The following is a 26,407-nucleotide window of genomic DNA, read 5'->3' on the forward strand; positions in this document are numbered from 1 at the left end:
CGGGACCCCCACCCTGATCCGGGACACCCTTCAGGACAAACCAGCCGGCCCCCACTCATGCACCAGGCCTCTATCCTATATAATAAAAGGGTAATATGCAAATTGACCTTAACAGCAGAATGACTGGGAATGACTGGTCACTATGACACATACTGGCCACCAGGGGGCAGACGGTCAATGCAAGAGCTGCCCCCTGGTGGTCAGTGTGCTCCCACAAGGGGAGCTCTGCTCAGCCACAAGCCAGACTGACAGCTGCCAGTACAGCAGTGGTGGTGGGAGCCTCTCCCGCCTCCTCAGCAGCGCTGAGGATGTCTGATTGCAGCTTAGGCCTGCTCCCCACTGGCAAGTGGACATCCCCTGAGGGCTCCTGGGCTGCCAGAGGGATGTCTGGCTGCCAGCTTAGGCCCAGTACCTTGGGGAGCGGGCCTAAGCCAGCAGATGGTCATCCCCTGAGGGGTCCCAGACTGTGAGAGGGCACAGGCCAGGCTGAGGGACCCCCCCTTCACCCCCCCTTGACTATATGGACACTGTTTCAATTATTCAATTCTGTCATTAGCTTGAAAGCAGCGATTGACAACAGCACAGAAATATAAATGTCACTTGTTAAAATAAACATTTATTTATATAAAGCTTTTTGAGGAACCTCCATACCATTTTCCATAGTGACTGCACCAATCTGCATTTCCAACAGCAATGCATGAGGGTTCCCGTTCTCCATATCCTTGCGAACACTTGTTTGTTGATTTGATGATTCTGACAGGTATGAGATGGTGTCTCATTGTTGTTTCAATTTGCATTTTTTGACAGTATGACAGTCCTAGAGGGTATTATGCTAACTGAAATAAATCAGTCAGAAAAAGACAAATATCATATGTGGAATCTAAAAAGCAAAATACATGTGCTAACAAATTTGAAACAGACAGAGATATAGAGACTGGAATGATGGTTGCCAGAGGGGAGAGGGTTTGGGAGACTGGGTGAGAAAGATGAAAGGATTAAGAAGTACAGATTGGTAGTTACAAAATAAAAACCAGGATGTAACGTACAGCAGAGAGAATATAGTCAATAATCCTATATAAGAAAAGCCTAATATGCAAATCGACCAAATGTTGGAATGACTGGTGGAACAACAGGCCACTATGATGCGCACTGACCACCAGGGGGCAGACACTCAATGCAGGAGCTGCCCCCACCCCACAGGCAGGTGCCAGTGGTGGCCCCCTGATCGCCCTGCTGGTCGCCCCACAGATCAGTCCTGATCGCAGGCCAGGCCTAGGGACACTACCCGTGCACAAATTTCATGGACCAGGCCTTTAGCATTATGATAACTATGTAAGGTGCCAGTTGGGTACTGGAAATATTGAGGGGAACACTTTGTAAAGTATAGGATTGTTTACCTAATAAGCTGTACATCTAAAACTAATATTCAAAATAATATTGAATGTAAGCTATAATTAAAAATAAAATTTAAAAAACATTTATTTATGAAAGCAAATGGAAATGCAGATTTGGCTTAAAGGTTGCAGTTTTCCAGACCCTCCTCTAGATAATAATTTTTCTTCCATTTTTAGAAATGCATAGATATCTGCTATTTTTATTATTATTAACTAAAGCCTAGGAATGCACCAAAAGCTATATATTACCCAGTACTCAGTTGCTCTGTTTTTTATTAGCTTTCAGAATATTGAGACAGCCACATTGCTGGAAGCCAGGGTCTTATGGTTGATATCAAACGTCTCCTGTGGGAGATAAGTGTTAGAAGTCAAAATCTTCAACCAGGGTTAAACTGCACCAGAGACTAAACACCCCATTTTAAAGTACAAGTACTAGAGTTAGAATAGGTACTACAGGTATTTGCTATCTCATCCCATCACAAATGATAGAAAATAGCTCCTTCATGACCAACAATAAATATGTGTCTCTTCCCTTGAAATCAGACTTTTTTTGACTATGGGGGATAGTACCAGTATATGTATAATGCCAACCACTCTACTTGTGCACTGGATTCTTCAACTGTCATCTACTCTGACAACTGACATGTCTTTGTATCTTCATTTTCTCTTCCTATTTGATCAATTCCAATCAGCAAATACGTTGTAGCACCTTACAACTTACAATAAACAAAACAAAATAAGTCTTTGCATCAAATTTCCTCCAGATATTCTCACATTTTCTGTTTTTCTTTACATTAAAAATCATCTAAGAACTGTCGGCTCATATATCCCATTTTTCACTTTACTTCATCTACTGTATCCTTTACCAAATTAGTTTCATTAAGTTATGTATTAAATATTTAAAACATAATATAACATACCTATTAATACACATGTGTGTATGCATATATGGTATAAAGAATAAGAACAAAAGGAACATCATTGTACCAGGATCAGCCTAAGAAATGGAGCATTATCCATTCCAGTGAAGTCCCTCTGTACTTCCCATCTAATGTCTTTACATATTCTGCCCATAAATAACTTATCTACTGGCCTGAATTTTGTATTTATCATTCCCTGAATTTCCTTAATTGCTTAACATACTTGCATGCTTAACATACAGTCTTTTGCATAGATAGGCATTTTTAATCCTATCCTATATAATAAAAGGCTAATATGCAAATTGACCAAATGGCAGAATGACTGGTTGCTATGACACGCACTGACCACCAGGGGGCAGACACTCAATGCAGGAGCTGCTCCTGGTGGTCAGTGAGCTCCCACAGGGGGAGCGACACTCAGCCAGAAGCCGGGCTCATAGCAGCACTAGGGATGTCCGGCTGACAGCTTAGGCCAGCTCTCCTAACCTGGCAGTCAGATATCCCCTGAGGGCTCCCGGACTGCAAGAGGGCACAGGCCGGGCTGAGGGACCAAGTGCACAAATGTCATGCACCAGGCCTCTAGTTATATATAAGGACCATCATACTCAATGTGTTTTTTGGTGACTTGCTTTCATCCTGACTCAAGATTGTGTTACTAAAATTCACTTAAGTTAATATTTGAATTTACACAACATTTATTTTCACTATATGTACTGGTCCCAAATTTGTTTATTCGGCTGGTAAGCACAGCGGTGGTTGTGGGACCTTCTCCTGCCTCCATGGCAGCGGTAAGGAGAGAGTAGCAAGCAGTTAGGAGCACCAAGCGCAGAGTGCCGAGCCCGGCTCCGGCTCCTCCACGGCCACCTACCACTTCGCACACTGCTACATCCCGTGAGGGGTCCCACATTGCAAGAGGGCACAGTCAAGGCTGAGGGACCCCAACTAGTGCACGAATGAATCCATGCACTGGGCCTCTAGTTCATTTATAAAATATATCTCTACATAAAACATTTAAAATGTTTCATTAATCATATTAACAATTATTTAAAAAATAATAATTAGTGTTTCTTAGGGTGTTCCCTCCAAAATACGGGACAAGTGTTGGATATCACTAGTTATCCCTCCAGACTCCTTCTCCAACTTTTTCCATCCTGCTCTGTGCCCAGGGGGCTAATGTGTATGGATTACATTAGCAGGATTCTAAGCCATGCAATAGTCTCTGGCAGGAGACCTGAGGGAAGGGAAAAATGAAGTCAAGTTGATTATTTCCCTGGCTCTTTCCCATGAGATCAAGTTAAGTGGACCAAATACTTCAGTCAAATTAACTGAAAGGATCTTAACACTTAATTTCTTTGTTTTCATTATAACACACTTTCTTCAGCTATATCTAGTGACTCTAAAACTATATTCCTTTATTACAATTTTTCTAGAACATAAGTCTCCAATCTCCTGCAAGGGGCAGAAATAGGGTCATACTGAGAGCCTGATGATGATTATCTAGTTGTCAAGGTATGTAGGTAGGCAAACTAGTAATACTTTTTACATTGTTTTTCAGACTAATAGGTAAAGGTATCTAATTGCTTCCAGTTGTTTCGCTTTCCTGTAATTCTGCAGCCCAACATTCAGATTGTTTCTTGGTTTCTTCTCTGAAGGAGACTTCATGAAAAAAACAAAACATAATCTAGAATTTTTCATGGGATTCAAAGAAAATATCGGTATGAGGTGTTCCCAGAGGATGTTAATATAAAATATTCACATCTTCATATTTTGTTGAATGAGAGGTTTCAAATTCTATTATTATACAGATAGATATTATACAGATTGATAAACTCAAAGATTTTAAAAACTTTGTTCTTTCTCAACATCATGGTTTCAGGGCCTAGAGACCAAAAGAATCTACATCATAGAAAGCATTTCGGGGTTACTGAAAACGGCAGCAGAGTAAGTGGATGCTGCACAGACATGCTCCCAGGAACAAACTGGAAGTACAACTAAATACAGAAAAATTTCCTGAATAATCAACGGAAAACTTGCAGGAGAGAACCCTGGTACCCAAGAACCAAAAGTGGAGACCACATAGACATTGATTTATTTTGTATATTGAAAAATTAAAATAAATAAACAAGTAAAAAAGAAAGTATTTTGGTTATATGGAAAATAACAATATTCTCAAACCAGTTTTTCTATTTTGAATCAGGCATTTTTACCACAGCCACAAGGTAACTAAGAAAGGTGATATACATATCTACCTCTGGACGGCGGTATATGCATAATTTAAGATGTAGAATGTGCTCCAACTTTTTTGGCTGCATTTTTTCTTTGTGCTCCTACATGGGGAGCATGCCCTTGCCTGTCTAACTTGCCCACACAGTTCTAGAGGTACAAATAAACCACCTTTCATGAAGGAAATCTAATAGGAGCTCTGGAGCCATGAGACAATACTTGGCTTTTATAGCTGAAATCAGAAGCAAAAGTAAATGTAAAGAGCCTTCACTTACTATACATAATCACCGCATAGCAGTTAATTCTAGATGCTTTCTATGGGCTCTTTGTTTCATTCTATTTCCTCTCACAAGTGACAGCAAAAGGCCTTCTCTTAAGCCTTTAATGTTTAAAACAACAGACTGAACAGCTTAATAATTAACTTGATAGTGCTCTACAGACTGTATCTTTTGATTTCTTAATGCATAAGACAGATTATCTTGGTTGACAGAAACAACCTACGAAGTGAAAGTTCTGTTAACCAGTTACTGTAGAAAGAAAACCTGGACTTCCAGCTCCTCGAGACAAGTACCTGGGTAAGTGATTTATCAACTCTGTCTTTAAAGTGCCCATATTTTGTATAAAACTAAACTCAACAATTGAAAAATTGACGAGTGAGATCTGGAAAATTCTACTATGGATGTTTTGCTTTATAAAGGGAAAACATTGTTTTGGAATTATTAGGCCCAGATTTCTTATCATAAATGGATAGGATTGCTTTTCATATTTAAAACTGTGCTGAGGTAGTTTACTCTACTAATTTTAAGTTTAAAAACCTAAATATAATTGTAAAAGCTGTTAGTCTTCTGCCTTCTCAGTATTTCTATTTAACTTAAAGGAATATTCTTGTATGATCCTCTGCTAGGATGCATTTTTAAAAATTCTGTGTATGGGGACATGAAAACCAAATCTTGCCAAAAATAGTTTTCAGATTCCCAAAGACAATGTATCCTTCAGCTGCTAGATAAATGCATTTTCCACCAATGACTGCTTTATTTCCTATTTCAAAAATATATGGAATATTTTTCACCACGATATGTACTTCATCTTTTTTATCATTAAATCACAGAACTACTACAGTGATAATGTGTTCTTAACATTCTGAATACTGATTACTTCCTCAAGGTTTCTGGAACAAGATTTAAGCTACTTTATTTATTTTTTTCATATGCACTATCGTGACTATCCTATTGTTACTTTTATGAATAATCATTTCAGTATGCCCTTGTTTACATCCCTTTGTCTTTTCCTTGTGTTCATTATCAAAACAATATTCTAATATCAGTACAGAAAGCTCTGATAAATGAAGAGTCATACAGTATAATTAATTATTTTGTTTTAGTAATGAAAATATTTAACATTTTAACAACAAATGAAAAAGACTCAATATATTTTACATCCAAATATTTTAAATTAAAGTTGTAATAAGTCAATATTTGGGCTAATGCTTGTGACCAGTCAATATACTTTTTTTTCAATGGACAAATGCTTCACTATTACTATTTTTTTTAAATCTAAATATTTTCCTCAGATACATAAAAATTCAAGTCTTTGAAATTCATAAACCAATCTGCTGAAATGTTCCAAAATTATGTTTTTATTCTTAACTAGAGGCCTGATGCATGACATTTGTGCAAGAGTAGGCCTTCCTTCCCCCAGATGCCGTCACTGGCTTCCCTCTGGCAATGGGACCCGGTCTTCCCTTTCAACTCTGGCTTTATCCGGAAGGTCATCTGGAAGGATGTCTGGTCTAATTAGCATATTACGCTTTTATTATTATAGATGGTATATAGGTTTGTATAAAGCTATATGGAACTTTAAAATCATTACATCCTCAAATACAGACAATATATAGTTGAAACCTTATACTGTCATATGACATCTAAATTTCTAGATAATCTAAAAGAAGTGTTTATGCAATTAAAAATAGTTCATTTTTGGCTCATCAGTCTCATTTAGTATTTCATGATGGCCCAAAGAAGTTAGAGGATGTTCTCAACATCAATTCCATTCTTTGTTCTCCATGGAATATTAGCAAATTTTTATCTTTGTTGCCAAAACCGGTTTGGCTCAGTGGATAGAGCGTTGGCCTGCGGACTGAAAGGTCCCAGGTTCGATTCCGGTCAAGGGCATGTATCTGGGTTGCGGGCACATCCCCAGTAGGAGATGTGCAGGAGGCAGCTGGTCGATGTTTCTCTCTCATCGATGTTTCTAACTCTCTATCCCTCTCCCTTCCTCTCTGTAAAAATATCAATAAAATATATTTTAAAAAAAAATTTTTATCTTTGTTAATCGAATCTAAGAGCAATGTCTTCTTGTGTTCTGAAACTTGGTACAAATAACCATGGAAGTCTTTTATATTGATTTCAAAAGTCAATAGGAGGTAGCTTTTGCAGAGTATTTGCCTGGACCTGTGGCGAGGTGGCAAAGGACTTATGACAAGGCAGATTTTAAAATGTTCCTATCTAAGATACACTAGTGAGTTGAAGCAAGTAGTTATCTATTTCTATGAAGAATTGCAGGGCAGCTTTATTAAGCTTCACAGTGTACACTTCTCACTCCATCTTATCTCACCACATCCTGAAAATAGATTTTAAATAGGAATAAAAGTGGAGATAATATTAATATTTCATAGAGAAGAGAAATTCATTGTTAGGGAAAAGGTTTGGTGATAAGAGATCTAACATTGTACAGTTGATTTTCATTAGGTCTGATTCAGCTCACCATGGAACACTTTGCTGTTGGAAACATGGGATTAAAATTAACCCTAAGTCTAGTCTTCTCAATTTATCAGGAATTAGCAATGCTTTCAGCTTACATAAATACCGTTATTTCTCAAAGACACCTTATTTTGTCTACTATCCTCAAAAGAAGCTGCTATAAAAGTTACTGTACTCATAGAAGTTAAAGATGGGCAAAGAAAAAGGAAACTTATTTTAAAAGAGAATAATTATTATTCTATATTATTTTAAATAATGGTGTGGCTCAGTGGTTGAGCATCAACCTATGAACCAGGAAGTCATGGTTCAATTCCCAGTCAGGGCATATGCCTGGCTTGCAGGCTGGATTCCCAGTGTGGGGAGTGCAAGAAGCAGCCAATCAATGATTGATGTTTCTCTCATCATTGATGTTTCTATCCCGCTCACTCTATACCTCTCCTTTCCTTTCTGAAATATATATATATATATATATATATATATATATATATATATTTAAATTATATATATATTATAATTAAATACCTCTGGATAAATAAATACACTTATAAATGTGTACATATATATGTATTTGAATTGAGAAACAGATACAGAAATAGGTGAAAAAAGTAACAATGCTATTGTCTAAGACAGAATCAAAACAAGAAGAGTTAAGTGGTAAAAAAGTGAATCTATGGTAATAAATATTATAATGTATAATAAATACAAAACAGTTAAAATTTTATGCTTCAAATAGTATATTTTCAAAGTAAAAATAAAATCTCATATACGGTATGTTAAAAAATTTGGGATAAATTAGTAGAAACATGCAGAGGAATATCTTACACAATAATAATCTATTCAATAGATTAAATTTAAAAAGATTTTAAAGTGTATTAATATTGACAAGCCCACAGCCAATATCATACTCAATGGGCAAAAACTAAGAGTTTCCTTCAAGATCAGGAATAAGACAGGGATGTCTGCTTTATCCACTCTGATTCGACATTGTACTGGAAGTCCTAGCTACAGCAATCAGATAAGAAGAATAAATAAAAACCATCCAATTTGGAAAGCAGTATGGAGTTTACTAAAAAAATTAAAAATGAAATTTCCTTATGAACCAGAGATTCCATTCCTGGGAATACATTTAACATAACCCAAAACACTAATTTGAAAGAATATATGCACACCTATGTTCATAGCAACATTATTTACAAGAGCCAAATTTCAGAAGCAGCCAGAGTGCCCATCAGTAGATGAGTGGATAAAAAAAGCTGTGGTACATTTAAGTAATGGAATACTATTCAGCCATAAAAAGGAAGGAAATCTTACCTTTTGTGACTGCATGGATTGTCCTGGAGATTATTATGCTAAGTGAAATGAACTAGCCAGAGAAATAGAAATACCATATGATTTCACTTATGTGAGGAATCTAATGAACAAAATAGAAACAGACTCATAGATATAGAAAACAGACTGATAGTTATTAGAGGGGAGGAGGTATGGGAGACTGGGTGAAAAAATGGAAGGGATTAAGCAAAAAAAGAAAAAAAACTCTTAAACACAGACAACAGTACGGTGATTACCAGAGGGAAAGGGGGTTGGGGGAGCTAGAAGCTACTGGGAGAAAAATGGTTAAGAAGGACACGACTTTGGGTGGTAAACACACAATACAATATACCGATGATGTATTGTAGAATTGTACACCTGAAACTATATTTAAAAACAAATAAAGTTCAAAATACCCACATATACAAACACACACATACACAATTATGTTTTTAATGTTGATACATGTTTCTTGTCTTATTTCTAACATATATTCCATGTAGGCGGACAAATAAGCCAGACCTATTATAAAGCAGAGTTGCTTATACTTTTAGGAACTGATATGTCTTCCATTGCTATGGTACTGGGAAGCTGTTTTCTGGATTTTTTAAAAATATTTTTTTATCGATTTCAGAGAGAGAAAGGGAGAGGGAAAGAGAGAAAGAAACATCAATGATGACAGAGAATCATCGATTGACTGCCACCTGCACGCCTCCTAATGGAGATTGAGCCCACAACCTGGGCATGTGCCCTGTCTGGGAATTGAACCGTGACCTCCTGGTTCATAGGTTGATGCTCAACCATTGAACCATACTGGCTGGGCTGTTTTCTGGATTTTATTAGGCCCTTGGGACCCCAAATTAACTCTTCACCAAAAAAATAGCTATGTTAAAAGACCCTAACAATAAAATACCGCCTAATAGCACATGGCATCCAGTACCTCCTGACTATGTAAAATTAAGTGTCTGAGGACATCAAAGAACAGGGAATATTTCACATTAGAATTTCTGTGAGATGGAGGAGATAGGTGCAATTATCTCCTCTTAAAGGCTAAAGTTCCCAAGCACTAACAGGATTAATGACTTGCTCAAGAGTGATTCGAAGGCAGAGATTAGATATAAAAACTTAGACTCATCTCTTTTTGTGTGGGACTGAGTGAAGGATAGGGAATGGTTCTCTAGGTGAAGAGAATGCATTTTTCTTCTGCTTTGAGGCAGTGTTGAAATTAAAAAAGAGCACAAATTCTTAGGTTAGGATGGTATAAATGGAGATAATATTATACTTTTAGTAATACCTAAGCTACATTGAGCAATTTTTACATGCCAGGCAGCATGCTGCATCTTTATACACATTAAATCATTTCTTTATGAGATTATAACAATGACAATAACAGTGACAATGATTCCATGAATTGGACACTAACTGATAAAATGTTGGCAAGATCTAGATTTTTGCTGCTAAGTTCTAGATGTTTCTAGCAGTGGTCTTTTCCAGCAACAAAGCTAAATGCTTTCACCGTTAGGTGTCTTACATCACAGAATTTGAAACCTGATTTTACCATATTTTTGTAGTTGGGCAAGTTGCATAAACTCTGATAATTTCTAATGATAATATGAATCAAAGCTATAGGTAGAAGTGGAAATTATAATGCCTATAAGTGCTCAATAAATATTAACCTTCTTCATAGTCTTTGCCTTAATATTACTCCATGTTGCTTTAGTCAACTAAATTTGATTATGATATAAATTAATATTGTTTGTAAGATGCAGTATGTGGGAAAAGAACATGGCCTCATTTCTAGGAAATCAGGGAACAAACAAAATGCAATAGTTAAAAGCCAAGTAATTGAATCAATTATTTTAGAGAGAAACTACCACAGGTCATGTGAAAAGTACATAATAGAAGCTTCTGTAAATGTCTACTTTAAGTTTTTATAAAAGTGAAGCAGTATCCTAAAGGGATCTTTCAGCAATAAAGGAGTGTTCTGTTCAACTGCTCATTCTTTTCTTGTTTCTTCTGTTGTGACTTACAAAATATAGTTTATTAATCAACGAATACCAATTTCACTTAAAATTGTATGATGTTACAGATGAAACAAACTAGGGTGACCATTTTGTACATTTTCCATATTATGTGTTTGTTTTAAAAATATTTTTATTGATTTCAGAGAGGGAGGGAGAGAGAGGTAGAAATATAAATGATGAGAGAGAATCATTGATTGACTACCTCCTGCATGCCCCACACTGGGGATCCAGTCTGCAACCTGGGCGAGTGCCCTAACCCGAATCTAACCTGGTCAATGCCCAACCACTGAGGCAAGCTAGCTGAGCATCCCATATTTTTTAGATAGGTAAAATATGGCTCAGATATATGAGGTAAGTTGCTCAGGTCAGACTGCTAGTTTGTGGAAGAGCTGGACCAAAAGTCTCTCTTCAGGTTCCCAAGGCTGTGCTTAGAAGAACCCCACAAATATAGCATTTCTATTGTTAAAATATATTAGTTTTACATAAAAGAAGCTAATAAATCCATTCTCTTTAGGTAAATAATCCGTTAAATATCAAAATACCACTTTCTAGGAGAATAATGTTGTATCAGTTTAATATTCAATTTTTCTTAATGATTAAGGCACATCATACTTTTAGGTATAATAATATTTCGTTATTTTAATTCATCAATGGGCATAAGAATCCATAATTTCATTCAGGTTAACATGGACTAGCATTTATTTCAACAACATAAAGGATATTAAATTGTGTCCAAGGTCTCACAGTTATCCTCTAGAGGAAGTTATGTTTCAAGGGACATCTTCAGAGAAGTAAACAAAAGATGCCTAAGGGACAGGATCAGCTTCGGCAACATTTCCTGAGCTTTTACCAACTCAATTTCTCTCACATAGTGTTATATCCCACTAAGCCTTTCATCCTTTTAATGATTTTTGGCTCTGATTCTTGAGGATATTCATTTAAAGTTCTCAGGAGTTTAAAGGTAAGTTCAATTTGACTGCATTTCTTCCATGAATACATTGGGGTGTTTTAGGAATCATAATGCTAATTTAAGATATTGAACTCATGCAAAATTTGAATACACTTATCTGATTTGTTCCTCTTCAAGGGATGGCCTAAAAAAAAAAAAGATAATGGCAAAAACACAGATATTCCAAAAATTGCCAAACACTGTACATAAATTAAAATATTTTATTATACAATTTTAAAACATAAAACAATGTTAAAATGTACAATTTGTCCCTTTAGAAATGGTTCCAGATAAAATTTTATATCATCATCTAAAATATATGGATATTGAATGAAAAATATTAATAAAATGAATCATTAGTGTGAATCAGGTTTTATTAAAGTCCTTTAATATGCAGTATAATAGATTAAATATCCATGTATTTATGAAGCACCTTAATGTGTGCAATATTGAGCAAAAAGGAATACTGCTTATCTTTTCTACCTAGAATATTCTTTTGTATCTCTAATTAACCAAACTTCATGGTTAAAATCAAATCACACCAACCTGTGCTACAGATCTGATGACCACCTTACCATAATTTGGCACTTCTCTTATGTTGTCTTGTGTTGAAATTTATCGTTTCAATGTTTATATTTAGAAGGTAATATAGGTAAGTAATTATTATTAGTGATTCTGTTGTCAGACTATCTGGGTTCAAACCCAGTCCTGCCACTTACTGACAGTGTGACCTGGGTAAGTTACTAAAGCTTTCTCTAAGTTAATTTTAATTCCCCTCTTGGTAAAATGAGGGTAATAGATTTAAATTTCACTAAAAACAGGATTTTGTGTGTGTGTGTGGGGGGGGTGCATGTGTATGAGAGCGTGTATGTATTTTGAAAAATGATTTAGAATGTAAACTTCTTGTTGATTGGGACTACTGATACTTCTCAGTATATCTCAGAATGTTAGGTTGCTAATCAAAATTATAATCATAACAAAATAACTCAATCCCTGACTATTCCATCTAGAGTATTAGGGAAGCTTCATTTCATTTCAATACACATTCATTAACCTTGATAAAGTCAAGTCCTCCTGGAAAAAAAGAATCTAAATTCTAATCAAAGAAACAGACATTGTAAACTGATAAGACACTAAAAATGTATAAAATAACATCAGTACATCCAAGATATGGAAAGGGACAATAACTACTTTTTTTAGGTTACCAGGGAGGCTTTTCAGAGGTTGTGCAATTCATACAAGATTTTGAGAATGAACAGGAGTTTTCCAGGTAGACAAGAAAAGTAAGAGTATGAGCTCAAAGATAGGAACATGCAATTGCAACATCTAGGTGTGAGGGGGTGGATGCATTTTTTTTTTAATTGCCTGTTGCTAGAGGCTAAAGTCTAACTGCAGTGGGAGGTAAACAGAGGGAGGAGTTTAAGTGTAAAAAACCATGGTGAAGTTCTTTACACTTTACCCTTTCAGATTTTTTAGAGGTATCTTACAGAGAGTTGGCAGGAAGAAGGGAGGAACTGAGCTTAGAGATAAGGTGACTAATTCAAAGGCCATTGCCAGGATTTATGATGATAAGGACACAAATTAAGGCATTTTCCTGGGTAATAATACTAATAATGATTTTTCTGGGTAATAATAATCTAGATAGATATATAAAAGACTAAGTGTCCATCCATCTGACCAGTAGCTATGACCACCAGGAGACAGACGCTCAATACAGGAGCTACCATGACGCAAACTGGTCATCTATATATATAAAAGCCTACGCGACCGAACAACCTAACAACTGGTCAACGCTCAACTCAGGAGCTGTCCCCTGGTGGTCAGTGCACTCCCACAGCCAACCTCCAATGGCCAGCCAACCTCCCATGGCCCCAATTGGCCCTGATCGCCGGTCAGGCCAAGGGATCCCACCTGTGCATGAATTCGTGCACCGGGCCTCGAGTTGAAAAATAAATGGCACCATGGACCTGGCACTGACAAACCAACACTCGGCTTCCCCCAAGTGGTACACACCAGAGCATCACTACCCCAGAGCGACACCCCACCAAATCGCAGCCAATGCTGCCGAGACCCCATGGCACAAAATGTGGTCCACAGCCCAGCCCAGCCTGGAAATAGTAGCTTTGGGCGCCAGGTAATGAAATCACGTAGCAACACCCAGCTTCCTCTCCCTAGTGACTAGCCTCCTTGCAGTTTCTTCAGCCCAGGAACATGAATTGCTTTATAGTCAGGTGCAAATATTTTACAATTTAACCAAATGTTTGTGAAGGGTTTTCATATGCCTCATCTAATTTGATCCTTACAGAAGTCCTGGAGTAGGTAGATGGGAGACTTGGTAGAATCCTATTTTCTTTTCATTAGCCAGACAATGGAGATTTAAAAAGTTTAGAAACTTGATCCGACTGAAAAGAAGTAAGAAATGGTGGACCTTGAAAATGACTTCAGGTTTTCTCACTGCGCAGAATATAGTCAAACACTGCCACAGTTAAATATTTTACCCTTTGTTCTACCTGCAAGATCTACAATAATAATCTGCTTTGAGTTGATATTTACTGCTATATTGCTGACAATTACCTGAAAGAGAAGTTGGGGTGCTTCACTGGGCTGGAGAAAGTTTAAATCAGAAAGCAGGTCTAATTAAGCAAGTTTATCTATATATATAAAGCTCACAGGTGCCAATCACATGCATGTGTTTTGATCTGTCATTGTCAATCATGAATTTGGTTGACACTTCTATTATAGAGAAAGGGTGAATAGCAATATTAAAATATTTCTTCTAATTAATTTCCTTTCAATGTGTATGGATACTTGTAATGATCTACACTAATAAAAGAGAAACATGGTAATTGGCGTACGACCGCTACCCTTCCCATTGGCTAATCAACGTATCCTTATGCAAATTAACTGTCAGCCAAGATGGCGGCCGGCAGCCAGGCACTGAAGCGAGCAGGGAGGCTTGCTTCCTCCAGGGACTGCAGACTCCAACGTTCCCCCGCCTCACTTGCCCGACTCTCAGTTGCAACTCTAAGCAACTATTACTATGTTGCAAATAAGAAGCTAAACAAAACGGGCTTTCAGTCAGCCCCGGACCACAACATTGTATCCATGTTTTCAGCAGCAAGGCCTCAGAGCTAAAGCTGGCCCAGAATAAAAAAAAAAAAGAAAACAAGGAGCAGTTCGGAGCTTTTAGTCAACTGCCAGTGGGAAAACAGCCCTCAGCCCCTCAGCCAGCCTGGCCAGGCACCCCAGTGGGGACACCCACCCTGATCCAGGACACCCTTCAGGGCAAACCAGCCAGCCCCTACCCATGCACCAGGCCTCTATCCTATATAGTAAAAGGGTAATATGCCTCCCGGCACCGGGATCAGCGTGACAGGGGGCAGCGCCCAAACCCCCTGATCAGCCCTGCTCTGTGCATGATAGGGGGGAGCTCCCCAATCCCCCGATTGCCCTGCGGCTCTGTGTGTGACAGGGTGCAGCGCACCAACCCCCTGATCGGCCCTGCTCTGTGTGTGACAGGGTGCGGTGCCCCAACCCCCCGCCCCCACGGGCCCTGCTCTGTGTGTGACAGGGTAGAGCCATAACCTCCCCATTGGCCCTGCCCTGAGTGTGACAGGGTGCAGCGCCCCAACCCCCTGATCCGCCCTGCTCTGTGTGTGACAGGGGGCGGTGCCCCAACTCCCCTATCGGCCCTGCTCTGTGTGTGACAGGGTAGAGCCATAACCTCCCCATTGGCCCTGCCCTGAGTGTGACAGGGTGCAGCGCCCCAACCCCCTGATCCGCCCTGCTCTGTGTGTGACAGGGGGCGGTGCCCCAACTCCCCTATCGGCCCTACTCTGTGAGTGACAGGGGGGAGCTCCTCAACCCCCTGATGGGCCCTGCTCTGTGAGTGACAGGGGGCAGCGCCCCAACCCCCTGATCGGCCCTGCTCTGTGCGTGACAGGGGGTGGCGCCACAACCTCCCCATTGACCCTGCCTTGAGTGTAACAGGGGGCGGTGCCCCAACCCCCCAATCGGCCCTACCCTGAGCATGACTGAGGGTGGCATCGCAACCTCCCAATCTGCCCTGCTCTGTGCATGACAGGGGGCGGCGCCCCAACTCCCCAATCAGCCCTGCTCTGAGCCTGACCAGGGGCTGCACTTAGGGATTGGGCCTGCCCTCTGTCACCTGGGAGCAGGCCTAAGCCAGCAGATCATTATCTCCCGAGGGGTCCCAGACTGCGAGAGGGCACAGGCCGGGCTGGGGGACCCCCCCCCCCCCGAGTGCACAAATTTTTGTGTACCGGGCCTCTAGTAATATTAATAATGGCTATGCTTTATCGAATATACACCATGTTTTATCAATATACATGTTACATCCATCATCTTATTTCTCCATCACAATAGCTGTGCAAAGTTAGTAAATCATTACCTCCACTTTAAGATTAAAAAATTAAATTAGAATTTTGATTGTCCAGAGTCACATTGGTAGCGAATGACAGATCTAGCATATTATTTATGATTCTAGGGAGCTAACAGTCTTAACTACTAAGATAGTTCATGAAGAGAAGCTGCTTTTCCCAGGGACACTTGAAAGAAAAAGAAATAATCAGACTTGTGAAATGATTGGATTTAGAAAAGTTAAAGAGAAGACAGAATCTCTAGATTGCTGACGTGAGTGGTGAGGTGAATATGGTACCACCAAATTGTAAGTTACATAGGCATTTTAGGACAAAAACTGTTCACTGAACAAGGTTCATAAGTTATACTTGTGATTATTAAGTTTGAAACTTTATGGTGTTTATAAATCCCAAGATTTTCAGTAAAAGCAAAAAACAAACAACAACAAAAAACTGCAACCATATCTAATTATACACTCCACCCTCAGTGACACTCAGGAACATTCAGATTCAGTTGCATATCACCATTCTCTCATATAATATAGACAGAACTACTGCTGGAAGTATGCATAATGACAGTCAGTGGACCCTCTTATTCTTGTGAGACTAATCAGAAACCCAGTATATCCCAGACACATTTAATTACCCAGAAATAACCCTGAAATCTTTAGTTTCTTACCACATAATTTAGCGAAGTATTCACAATTCATCCTCACTTTTTGCACTGTAGGCACATAGACCTTATCTCTCTGTCCCAGAATGAAAGCATAGGGTCTTTATACATGCTAGTTCCTGGCTGGAAAGTTCTCTTTTCCAAATTAACTCTTGCTTTTTATTCTGTTCTAATGATCTATGTACCCTTTTTTCTTATACTACCATACTGTTTTTATTACTATAACTTTGTAATATAGTTTGAGATCATGGAGTGTGATGCCTCTCCAGCTTTGATTTTCTTTCTTAAGATTACTTTGGCTGTTTTGGGTCTTCTGTGGTTCCACACATATTTTAGGATTGTTTGTTCTATTTCTGTGAAAGATGTCTTTGAAATTTTGACAGGGATTACATTGAATCTATAGATTACCTTGGATGGTATGGACATTTTAAAAATATTAATTCTTCCAATCCATAAGTACAGAATATTTTTCATTTATTTGTGTCTTCAGTTCCTTTCCTTAATGTCTTATAGTTTTCAGTGTATAGGTCTTTATTTCTTTGGTTAAATTTATTCCTAGATAGTTTTTATGTAGTTGCAAATGGGATTATTTTATTAATTTCTCTTTGTGATAGTTTTTTATTAACTTATATGTATGCAACAGGTATTTGTATATTGATTTGGTATCCTGTGACTTCATAAACCTTTAAAGTAAAAGGTATTTGGTTGAGGTAGAATAAGGGTGGAGTTGTAAGGACTTGAAAAAAGAGAAATAAAGAGGATAAGAAATTGCACTTTGGAAAAGATACAGTTAGGTTATGTCTATTGGCTTCAGAGGGTTCTGATTTTAATTATTGAAGTAAGATTCAGTAGCTGCTAGAGGACCTCAGGAAGCTAAAACCTTAATCAGAGCAATGTATTTCCAATGCTATACTTACCTCAAGTCCTCCCCCCCGCTTTTATTCTTGTGGTCTATTGTAGAATAATTTACTTTCAGCTAATTTGCATTCAGTGGCTCAGCCTGTAATTTAAGGAAGTACTAAGTTAGGCCACTCCTGATTTTATACTTAAGAACATTCAGAGTAGTCATGGGGCTTATTCACATTCCCACTGCAATGAATTGGCAGCATGGTGGTTAAGAAGGACACTTTCTTCTAACTCTAAAGTCCAGTAATTTTATTACATATCCCAGAAGTCTTTGTATACCCATTAAAAATATTGATGATATTATCATATAACCAGTACATATAAAATAAATTGTGCAAGACCTCATTGATTTTTACAATACTTTTTTTCTTCTGCTGATTTGTAATGCACAGTACTGTGATCTGACGCTGCTAGACCTAGAGAAATGAAATATGACCTTAGTGAATAACATGTAATTAATTTTAATCATATTGATGTTATGTAAAACAAAGGCTTTTTAACTTGTGCCTCTTTGCATAAAATATAGTCTCTCAAACATGGACAACAAGCTGGATATCTACAGAAGGGAGTTAGTGGATGTTCAGGGTATTCCTCTCTTCTGGAGCATTGCTGAGGAGTGGTCCCAGGTGGAGTCATTTGAAAGCCGACCAGATGACCTTTTGATAGCCACCTATCCCAAATCTGGTAAGACCTTTTCATTTATTTGTACAGTTGACCCTTGAACAACATGAATTTGAACTTCATGGATCTACTTACTTAAGGATTTAAAAAATATATATACAGTTGACTGTCCATATTCCCAGGTTGTGCATCAGCAGATTCAACCAACTGCAGATGGAAAACAGTATTTTTTTTCTTTTTTCTTTATTGATTAAGGTATTACCTATGTGTCCTTATGCCCCCAGAGCCCCTCGACCCCTCCACTCATGCCCTTACCCACCTGGTGTTTGTGTCCATTTGTTAGGCTTATATGCATGCATACAAGTCCTTTAGTTAATCTCTCTCCCTTACCCCACCCTTCCCCTACCTTCCCTCTGAGGTTTGACGGTCTGATCGATGCTTCTCTGTCTCTAGATCTTCTTTTGTTCATCAGTTTATGTTGTTCATTATATTACACAAATGAGTGAGATCATGTGATATTTATCTTTCTCTGACTGGCTTATTTCGCTTAGCATAATGCTCTCCAGTTCCATCCATGCTGTTGCAAATGGTAAGGATATCTTCGTTTTTACAGCAACAGTATTTTCCATCTTCAGTTGGGAACTCAAGGATATTGAGAGCTGACTGCATTGTTCTACTACATCATTTTATGTAAGACACATGAGCTTCTGGGGACGGGGATCTGCAGGGATCCTGAAACTTTCTGTGAATACAAAGGACAGATGTCTGTGGTTAAGTTTTGAGGGAGTCAAAAGTTAGAACCCCTAACCCCTGCATTGTTCAAAGGCACTGTACTTGATGATTACTTATTGATCCATATGTGTAAGCCCAATGATTAGCAGATCACTTGTTAAAAAATCATTGTAGCTACAGGTGGCTCCGTGGCGCAATGGATAGCGCATTGGACTTCTAAAAAATCATTGTAGCTGTTTGTTGCTGGTGTAGTTTTGTTTCAAATTAGACAAACTCACTTCCTATTGGAAGCTCTATCTAAAGAAAAATTAATGCTGTTGTTTTGTTTCCCTTTTAAAATTCAAATAAAAAATATTAAAACTGTACATATAAATGACTTGGTAAATTAGAATATGAATATATATACTTCTATATAATTTAATGTTTAAATATTTTGTTCATTTTAATATTTTAAAATATTTTGTAAAATATTAATATTTCATTGTTTTCAACATGTTTTATAAATATGTTTAGAAATACTTTGTTATAAATTTAAACAACTGCTCTCTTTAGTAAACAGTCTCAAAAAAGAGAATGTAAGCCCTACACACTGAAAACTATAAGACTTAAGGAAAGAAACTGAGAAATGATATGAGTTGTTGTTTTGCTATTTTTATACATTTACTAGAGGCCCAGTGCACAAAAATTTGTGCAGTCGGGGGGTCCTATAGCCTGGCCTATGCCCTCTTGCAGTCTGGGACCCCTCGGAGGATGTCCACCTGCTGGATAGCCCTGCTCCCTGGGGGATCGGGCTCAAGCTGGCAGTCAGACATCCCTCTGGCAGCCCGGGAGCCCTCGGGGAATGTCCACTTGCCAGCGAGGAGCAGGCCTAAGCTGCAGTCGGACATCCTTAGCACTGCTGAGGAGGCGGGAGAGGCTCCCACCACCACCGCTGTGCTGGCAGCTGGCAGCCTGGCTTGTGGCTGAGCAGGGCTTCCGCTGTGAGAGCGCACTGACCACCAGGGGGCAGCTCCTGCATTGAGCGTCTGCCCCCTGATGGTCAGTGTGTGCCATAGTGACCAGTCATTCCCAGTCATTCTGCTGTTAGGGTCAGTTTGCATATTACCCTTTTATTATATAGGATAGAGGCCTGGTGCATGGGTGGGGGCCAGCTGGTTTGCCCTGAAGGGTGTCCTGGATCAGGGTGGGGGTCCTGCTGGGGTGCCTGGCTAGCCTGGGAGAGGGGCTTATGGGTGTTTCAGGCTGGTCATACCCCCTTCAGTGTGGGGGTTCCCACTGGGGTGTCTAGCCAGCCTGGGTGAGGGGCTGATGGCTGTTTGCAGGCTGGTCAAGCACCCCCCAGTGGGGGCCCTCACCCAATGGAGGTTTAGCCAGCCTGGGTGAGGGGTTGATGGCTGTTTTCAGGCTGGCCAAGCCCTCCTGGTGATAGAAGCTCCCAGCCTCTCCTTTTTTTCTTTCTTCTTTTTTATTCTGGGATTTATTTTCCTTCTATAATTGAAACTTTGTAGCCTTGAGAGGAGCTCAGAGCAGACCAGGGTGGGCGGGAGGGAAGCTTGGCTTCCTCCATTGCCAGGAGCAACCCACTCTTGCTCTCTCCAGCTCCGTGGCCACGGCTGGCTGAAAGCAGGTATCTGGGGTTTATTTACCTTCTATAATTGAAACTTTGTTGCTTTGAGTGGAGCTCAGAGCCGGCCATGGCAGCTGGGAAGCTTGGCTTCCTCCATTGTTGGGGCAACCAAGCCTCTTGCTTGCTCCAGCTCTGTCGCTGCCAGCCACCATCTTGGTTGGGTTAATTTGCATATAGTCGCTCTGATTGGCTGGTGGGCGGGGCTTAAGGTGTAGCAAAGGTATGGTCAATTTCCATGTTTATCTTTTATTAGTGTAGATTAATAGGAAACTATTAAGGAAGTCCTTGGAAGGTACTATTACACAAATAGTTCATCTACAAAGGTGCTCTTTGATGCTGAATTTTTTCTAATGTACTAAATATTAGATGGCTAGGTGGCTACACATAAATTAATCATGTACTCTTTTTGGTCATTTTCTTTTCTTTTCTTTTGTTCCAAGTTAAGGATCTCTTACCCTTTGAGACAGTATGGAGGGACCTGGAGAATATTGTGCTAAGCAAAATAAACCAGTCAGAGAAAGATAAATATCACATGATCTCACTTATATGTGGAATCTAATGAACAAAATAAACTGATGAACAGAAAAGATCCAGAGACATTGAAGCATGCAACAGACTGATGTATTTCAGAGAGAAGGGGCAGGAAGAGATTAATCAATGAACTTATATGTATATATGCATAGACAGACAGGAAGTGCCTGGGGAGGGGGCAGGAGTGGGTTGGAGGGGGTCAGTGGGGAGGAAAAAGGGGGACATCTGTAATACTTTCAACAATAAAGATAAATTTTTAAAAATATTCAACTTAAATAATTTTTAAAATTTTATTTTATTTTATTTTAGAGAGAGGAAGGGAGAGAGATAGAGAAAGAGAAACATCCATGTGGATGAAAAACATCAATTTGTTGCCTCCCAATAGAACATGAAACCTAGATATGTGCCCTGATGGGGAACTGAACCTGTCTCCTTTTGGTGTACAGAAGGATGTTCCCACTGAACCATACCAGCCAGGGAAAGCTAACTAAACCATATCTTTTTTTCAAAACTCCTAGAAAATAAACATTTTCAACTGAAAGCATATCTAAAATGGAATTTCTTTCTATCAAATTTCATTGGCCACAACTTGAACCACCCATTTCAACATAGGAAATGAAATATGTTGAATTTAGATCTCTTTTGTTCTATGAATTATTGCTTAAGCCTATGCATATTAGGCAAAAAAACTATTCAAGTATAGTATTGAGTTGACCCACCTTTTTCTTAGTACTGTAATTGTCTGAGTTAGAAGGATAGAGATGAGTCTTGTACTTGTGATTTAGGGACATGAAGGAGTAAGAGTTGTCCACAAAAAGGACTAAACAAAAATGAGGCCTAAAGTACTCTAATATCTGGAACCAATTCAAAAGTACCTCCATATGAAGATCATTCTTCAAAAACTATGCTGTTTGCATGGATTAATTATTTAATTTTTTAGTTCTCACCCTCAATGATTATTCAGTTTAGAGACTATCATTACATGTTTTGTAAAGGGGAAAGAGCAGGGAACAATTAAGAAGACATTTTTCTCTTATGAATTGTAATCACTTTTTAAACAGTATGTTGATAACCAGATCATGGAGTGACATAGACAATTAAATGGAGCCAATGCTCATGTACATTATAGCAATTTCTCAGAATCTGGTAAGACACAATTTCATAAAGAACAGAGTAACTTGATCCACTGTGTTCAAACAGAATATATTGTTTGACTTGGTAGTGTCACACCGGTCACCACAGATAAAATGACAAAGTCTCCAAAACCGGTTTGGCTCAGTGGATAGAGCGTCGGCCTGCGGAATGAAGGGTCCCAGGTTCGATTCCAGTCAAGGGCATGTACCTGGGTTGCGGGCACATCCCCAGTGGGAGATGTGCAGGAGGCAGCTGATCGATGTTTCTCTCTCATCGATGTTTCTAACTCTCTATCTCTCTCCCTTCCTCTCTGTAAAAAATCAATAATATACATTAAAAAAAATGACAAAGTTCTTTTTGTTTTCCTTCACCCCTGTTTTTCTCTTCACCAAAATGAATCATAAGTGTCTATAATGAAAGAGTATTTACTTATTCTAATAATCATATTATACTCCACTTCTACCCAAAGATAATATCTGAATAAGAAGAAATTTTGATGAGTATATATATATATATATATATATATATATATACATATATATATATATATATATTTCGTTGTTGTTGTTGTTGTTGTTATTGTTGTTAATAGGACCGGTGGAAGTCTTTAACATTTGAATATTTGGTGATCATTATACACAAAAAAAATTCAGTTTTACCCAAAGTGCCCTTCAATCCCAAAGAATAATAGTCTTTTTGATATTAATAAAAATGTACAAATTGGAGTTCAGAGTCATTAAAATTGGCTGCTCCCCACACAGGAAAATGAGCTATCATTACTTCCACAACATCTCTTTTCTAAAATTTTGTTTGTTAGTTTTTATTTTTTTATTGATTAATTTGAGAGAGAGAGAGAGAGAGAGAGAGAGAGAGAAACATTGAGTGGTTATTCCACTTATTGATGCATTCATTGGCTGATTCTAGTATGTGGCCTGACCAGAGATTGGAACCAGCAACCTTGATGTATGGGAGGATGCTCTAACCAACTGAACTACCCAGTCAGGGCCCACAATGTTTCTTTTATACCCCATATTTTACTTCCTTTTCAGGCTTTACTTTTATGAGTATTTTAATCAGATTTGACACACATGCACAATACATGCATACAGCATATGTTCAAGATAAATAAGGATGTCTACTAGAAAAAGAGAGAAGAGAAAAAAGGCATGAATTCAAAGAGCACGGTTTTGTTTTTTGATGTTACATAATGTCTTGTGACCGTCTCATACTCTTTTTGACAGAAAAGTTTAGAGTTCCTTCTCTCTCTCTTTCTTTTTTTTTTTCTAGGAACAACCTGGGTCAGTGAAATAGTGGATTTGATCTATAACAATGGAGATGCAGAGAAATGTAAACGGGATGCAATATACAACCGAGTGCCATTCATGGAACTTATAGTTCCTGGAATGGAAAATGGTATTTTCTCTTAATGTTCTTTTTCACCATAAGAGTAAATTCCTATATCTTTTAGTGGTGTCTAGAGGAGTGATGATGAAAAATGATACAGATATGAATCATAAGTGTCTATAATAAAAGAGTATTTACTTATTCAGAAGAAATGTTGATGAGTATATATATATTTTTTGTTAATAGGACCGGTGGAAGTCTTTAACATTTGAATATTTGGTGATCATTACACACAAAAAAATTCAGTGTTTGATTCAATATAGAATCATATCTACTGCTAGTTAGCTGATCTTTACAGACTCAAGAAAAAAAATGTTGAATTTAGGTCTCCTTTGTTTTGTAAATCATTGCTCAAGCCTATGCAGATTAGGCTGTAAACTATTCACGTGTAGTATTGAGTTGACCCACCTTTTTCTTAGCACTTGAAAAAAAGTCTTACATTACTACATTGTTATAAAGTCTTACATTATTAAAAATTTGTAAATTAGTCATGAACCTCATAGCTTAATTTGATCTCAAGAAAGCTGGAAAGGGATGAAGTACAAATTGCCAGTTATAAAAATAGTCATGGGGATGTAAAGTCTACTAGACTTAAACCAGGGTGATCACTTCAAAAGATATTATAATGTCTAATCACTATGTTGTACACCTAAATGAATATTATATTGTATGTCAACTGTAATTAAAAAATAAATTTAAAAATATATATTAAAATGCCAAAAAAATAAAGCAGAAAAGGGATTTTGAAACTCTCTAGTTCCATTTCCTCACATTGTAAATGAGGCAAAGAAGAAGGTAAATGAAGGAAAAATTTGGACATCTTGACCTACTGCTGTTTCTGTCTCATCAGATATTATATATGAAGATTTTATATTTAATACAAAGATAATAAACTCTACAATTCATAGGCAATAAAACAGCCTAACTAACCAGAATTAATCATTTTTTAACCTCAAATAGATTTTAGATTTATATGAGGTCATTTAGCCATATAATCATTTCAAGCCATATAGTGGGGTTAAAGTTTACAAAGTCTTAGATTATATTGTAATTGACCTTTATGATTCCACATTTATAATATAATTTAACTTTTATGCTTATAGGCATTGAGGATTTGAAAAAAATGCAGTCTCCTCGATTAGTGAAAACACACCTGCCTGTTCAACTTCTTCCTTCTTCATTTTGGAAGAATAACTGCAAGGTAGCAAAATTTAAATAAAAAGATTCTTAATTGTGTTGTAATTTCTTTTACTAATTATGTAGGAATTAAGATGAGTTTTCAACCCCTGGGTAAATCATTGTAAAAATATAATAATGTGGTCCATACATTAAAGATCAAAATATACCAAAGGATTTCACTGCTATAGCTAAGGGATTTCTAATACTCAGTGCCCAAGCCATAAGATTCTCTCAGGTTCCCCTTCTCTAAAATACCTTTCTGTCTAAATCCTTTCACTGTCCACTTGTAAACAATAGATATTTAAATACTCCAGAACTGCTTATTCATGAATTCAGTGTCATTGTAATTTATAAATATCTATACTAATAAAAGAGTAATATGCTAATTAGACCAGGAGACCTTCCGGACATCCTTCCAGACAAAGCCATGGTGGTGGGGCTGAGGCAGAGGCAGTTAGTGGCAATCAGGCTGGCAGGGGGGGACAGTTGGGGGTAAGCAGGCTGGCAGGGGGGGCCAGTTTAGGGTGAGCAGGCCAGCACAGGAGTTCAGTTGGGGGTGAGCAGGCCAGCAGGGGGGCAGCTGGGGAAAACCTGGCTGGCAGGAGGGGGAAGTTGGGGGCAATCAGGTCAGCAGGCAGAGTTGTTAGGGGCTATCAGGCAGGCAGGTAGGTGAGCCATTAGGAGCCAGTGGTCCCAGATTGCAAGAGGGATGTCTGACTGCCGGTTTAGGCCTGATCAGGGATCCGGCCTAAACCGGCAGTCGGACATCCCTGGAGGGGTCCCAGATTGGAGAGGGTGCAGGCTGGGCAGAGGGACACCCTCCCTTCCATACAGAGATTATTGCACTGGGCCACTAGTATAATTATATATAATTTATAATATATACGTTACATATTTATGGAATTGTTTTAGGATTTTTTTTAATAATCATCTTAATTCAAGCATAACATTTAGGGAGAAAAGTGCATACATCATAATGCACTTGATGAATTTTCACAAAGTGAGTATACCCATAAAACCAAAAAATTAAATGTTACCAGCTCCCTAAAAGCTCTGTTTGTGTACATTTCCAGGCAAGAATCCCTGTCTCCAAAATAACCACTATCCAGAAAGTTTTCACCATGAGCTAGTTTGAGTTTTTTTTGTCTGTAATCATAAAATATATAATCTTGAATATCTAGCTTATTTCATTCAACATAGTGTTGGTGAGATCAATTCTCATCATGCTTATTTTGTTTAATGTAGCCTTCTGGATCACAAAACATGGTACCCTGAGGAAAAGTAGCTCATTAGAGATGCAAATTCTTAGGCCCAATTCAGTCCTACTGATTCAGAAACAATGGGGGTGGCTACAGCCATTTGAGTTTTAATAAGACCTCCAGGTGAATTTGATTCAAGCTAAAATTTGAGAAGCACTGATGTAAGGCATTTCATTATGTATATGTGACTGTTTCATAGCTTACCTGTCCATGGCACTTTTAAGGGATAGTTGGGTAGTTGTTGGTTGCCAGCATTGAAAATATTGCACATTCTTATACAAGTCTTTTATTGATATATACATATTTTTCTTGATTAAATATATTGGGATGGAATGGCTAGATCTTAGGGTATGCATTGATTCATCTTTAGTAGATTTTTTCAAAC

At 38.2% G+C, this 26,407-nt stretch overlaps 1 protein-coding gene across 1 annotated transcript in view; it reads left to right on the forward strand.

Annotated features, from left to right (window-relative positions):
- Positions 1–5,003: 5,003 nt before the first annotated feature.
- The window catches only part of LOC138995088 (sulfotransferase 1 family member D1), a 36,318-nt gene continuing 14,914 nt past the window's right edge, over positions 5,004–26,407 (forward strand). The window contains exons 1-4 of the mRNA XM_070395460.1: positions 5,004–5,112; positions 18,062–18,219; positions 23,468–23,593; positions 24,688–24,785. Coding sequence (XP_070251561.1) covers positions 18,072–18,219; positions 23,468–23,593; positions 24,688–24,785 — 372 coding nt within the window. The 5' untranslated portion in view covers positions 5,004–5,112; positions 18,062–18,071. The remainder of the gene's footprint in view (positions 5,113–18,061; positions 18,220–23,467; positions 23,594–24,687; positions 24,786–26,407) is intronic.

The sequence above is a fragment of the Myotis yumanensis genome, unplaced genomic scaffold (genome assembly GCF_028538775.1).
Source record: "Myotis yumanensis isolate MYYU_CA2020_CCGP unplaced genomic scaffold, mMyoYum1.0.hap1 SCAF_1, whole genome shotgun sequence".
NCBI lineage: Eukaryota > Metazoa > Chordata > Mammalia > Chiroptera > Vespertilionidae > Myotis > Myotis yumanensis.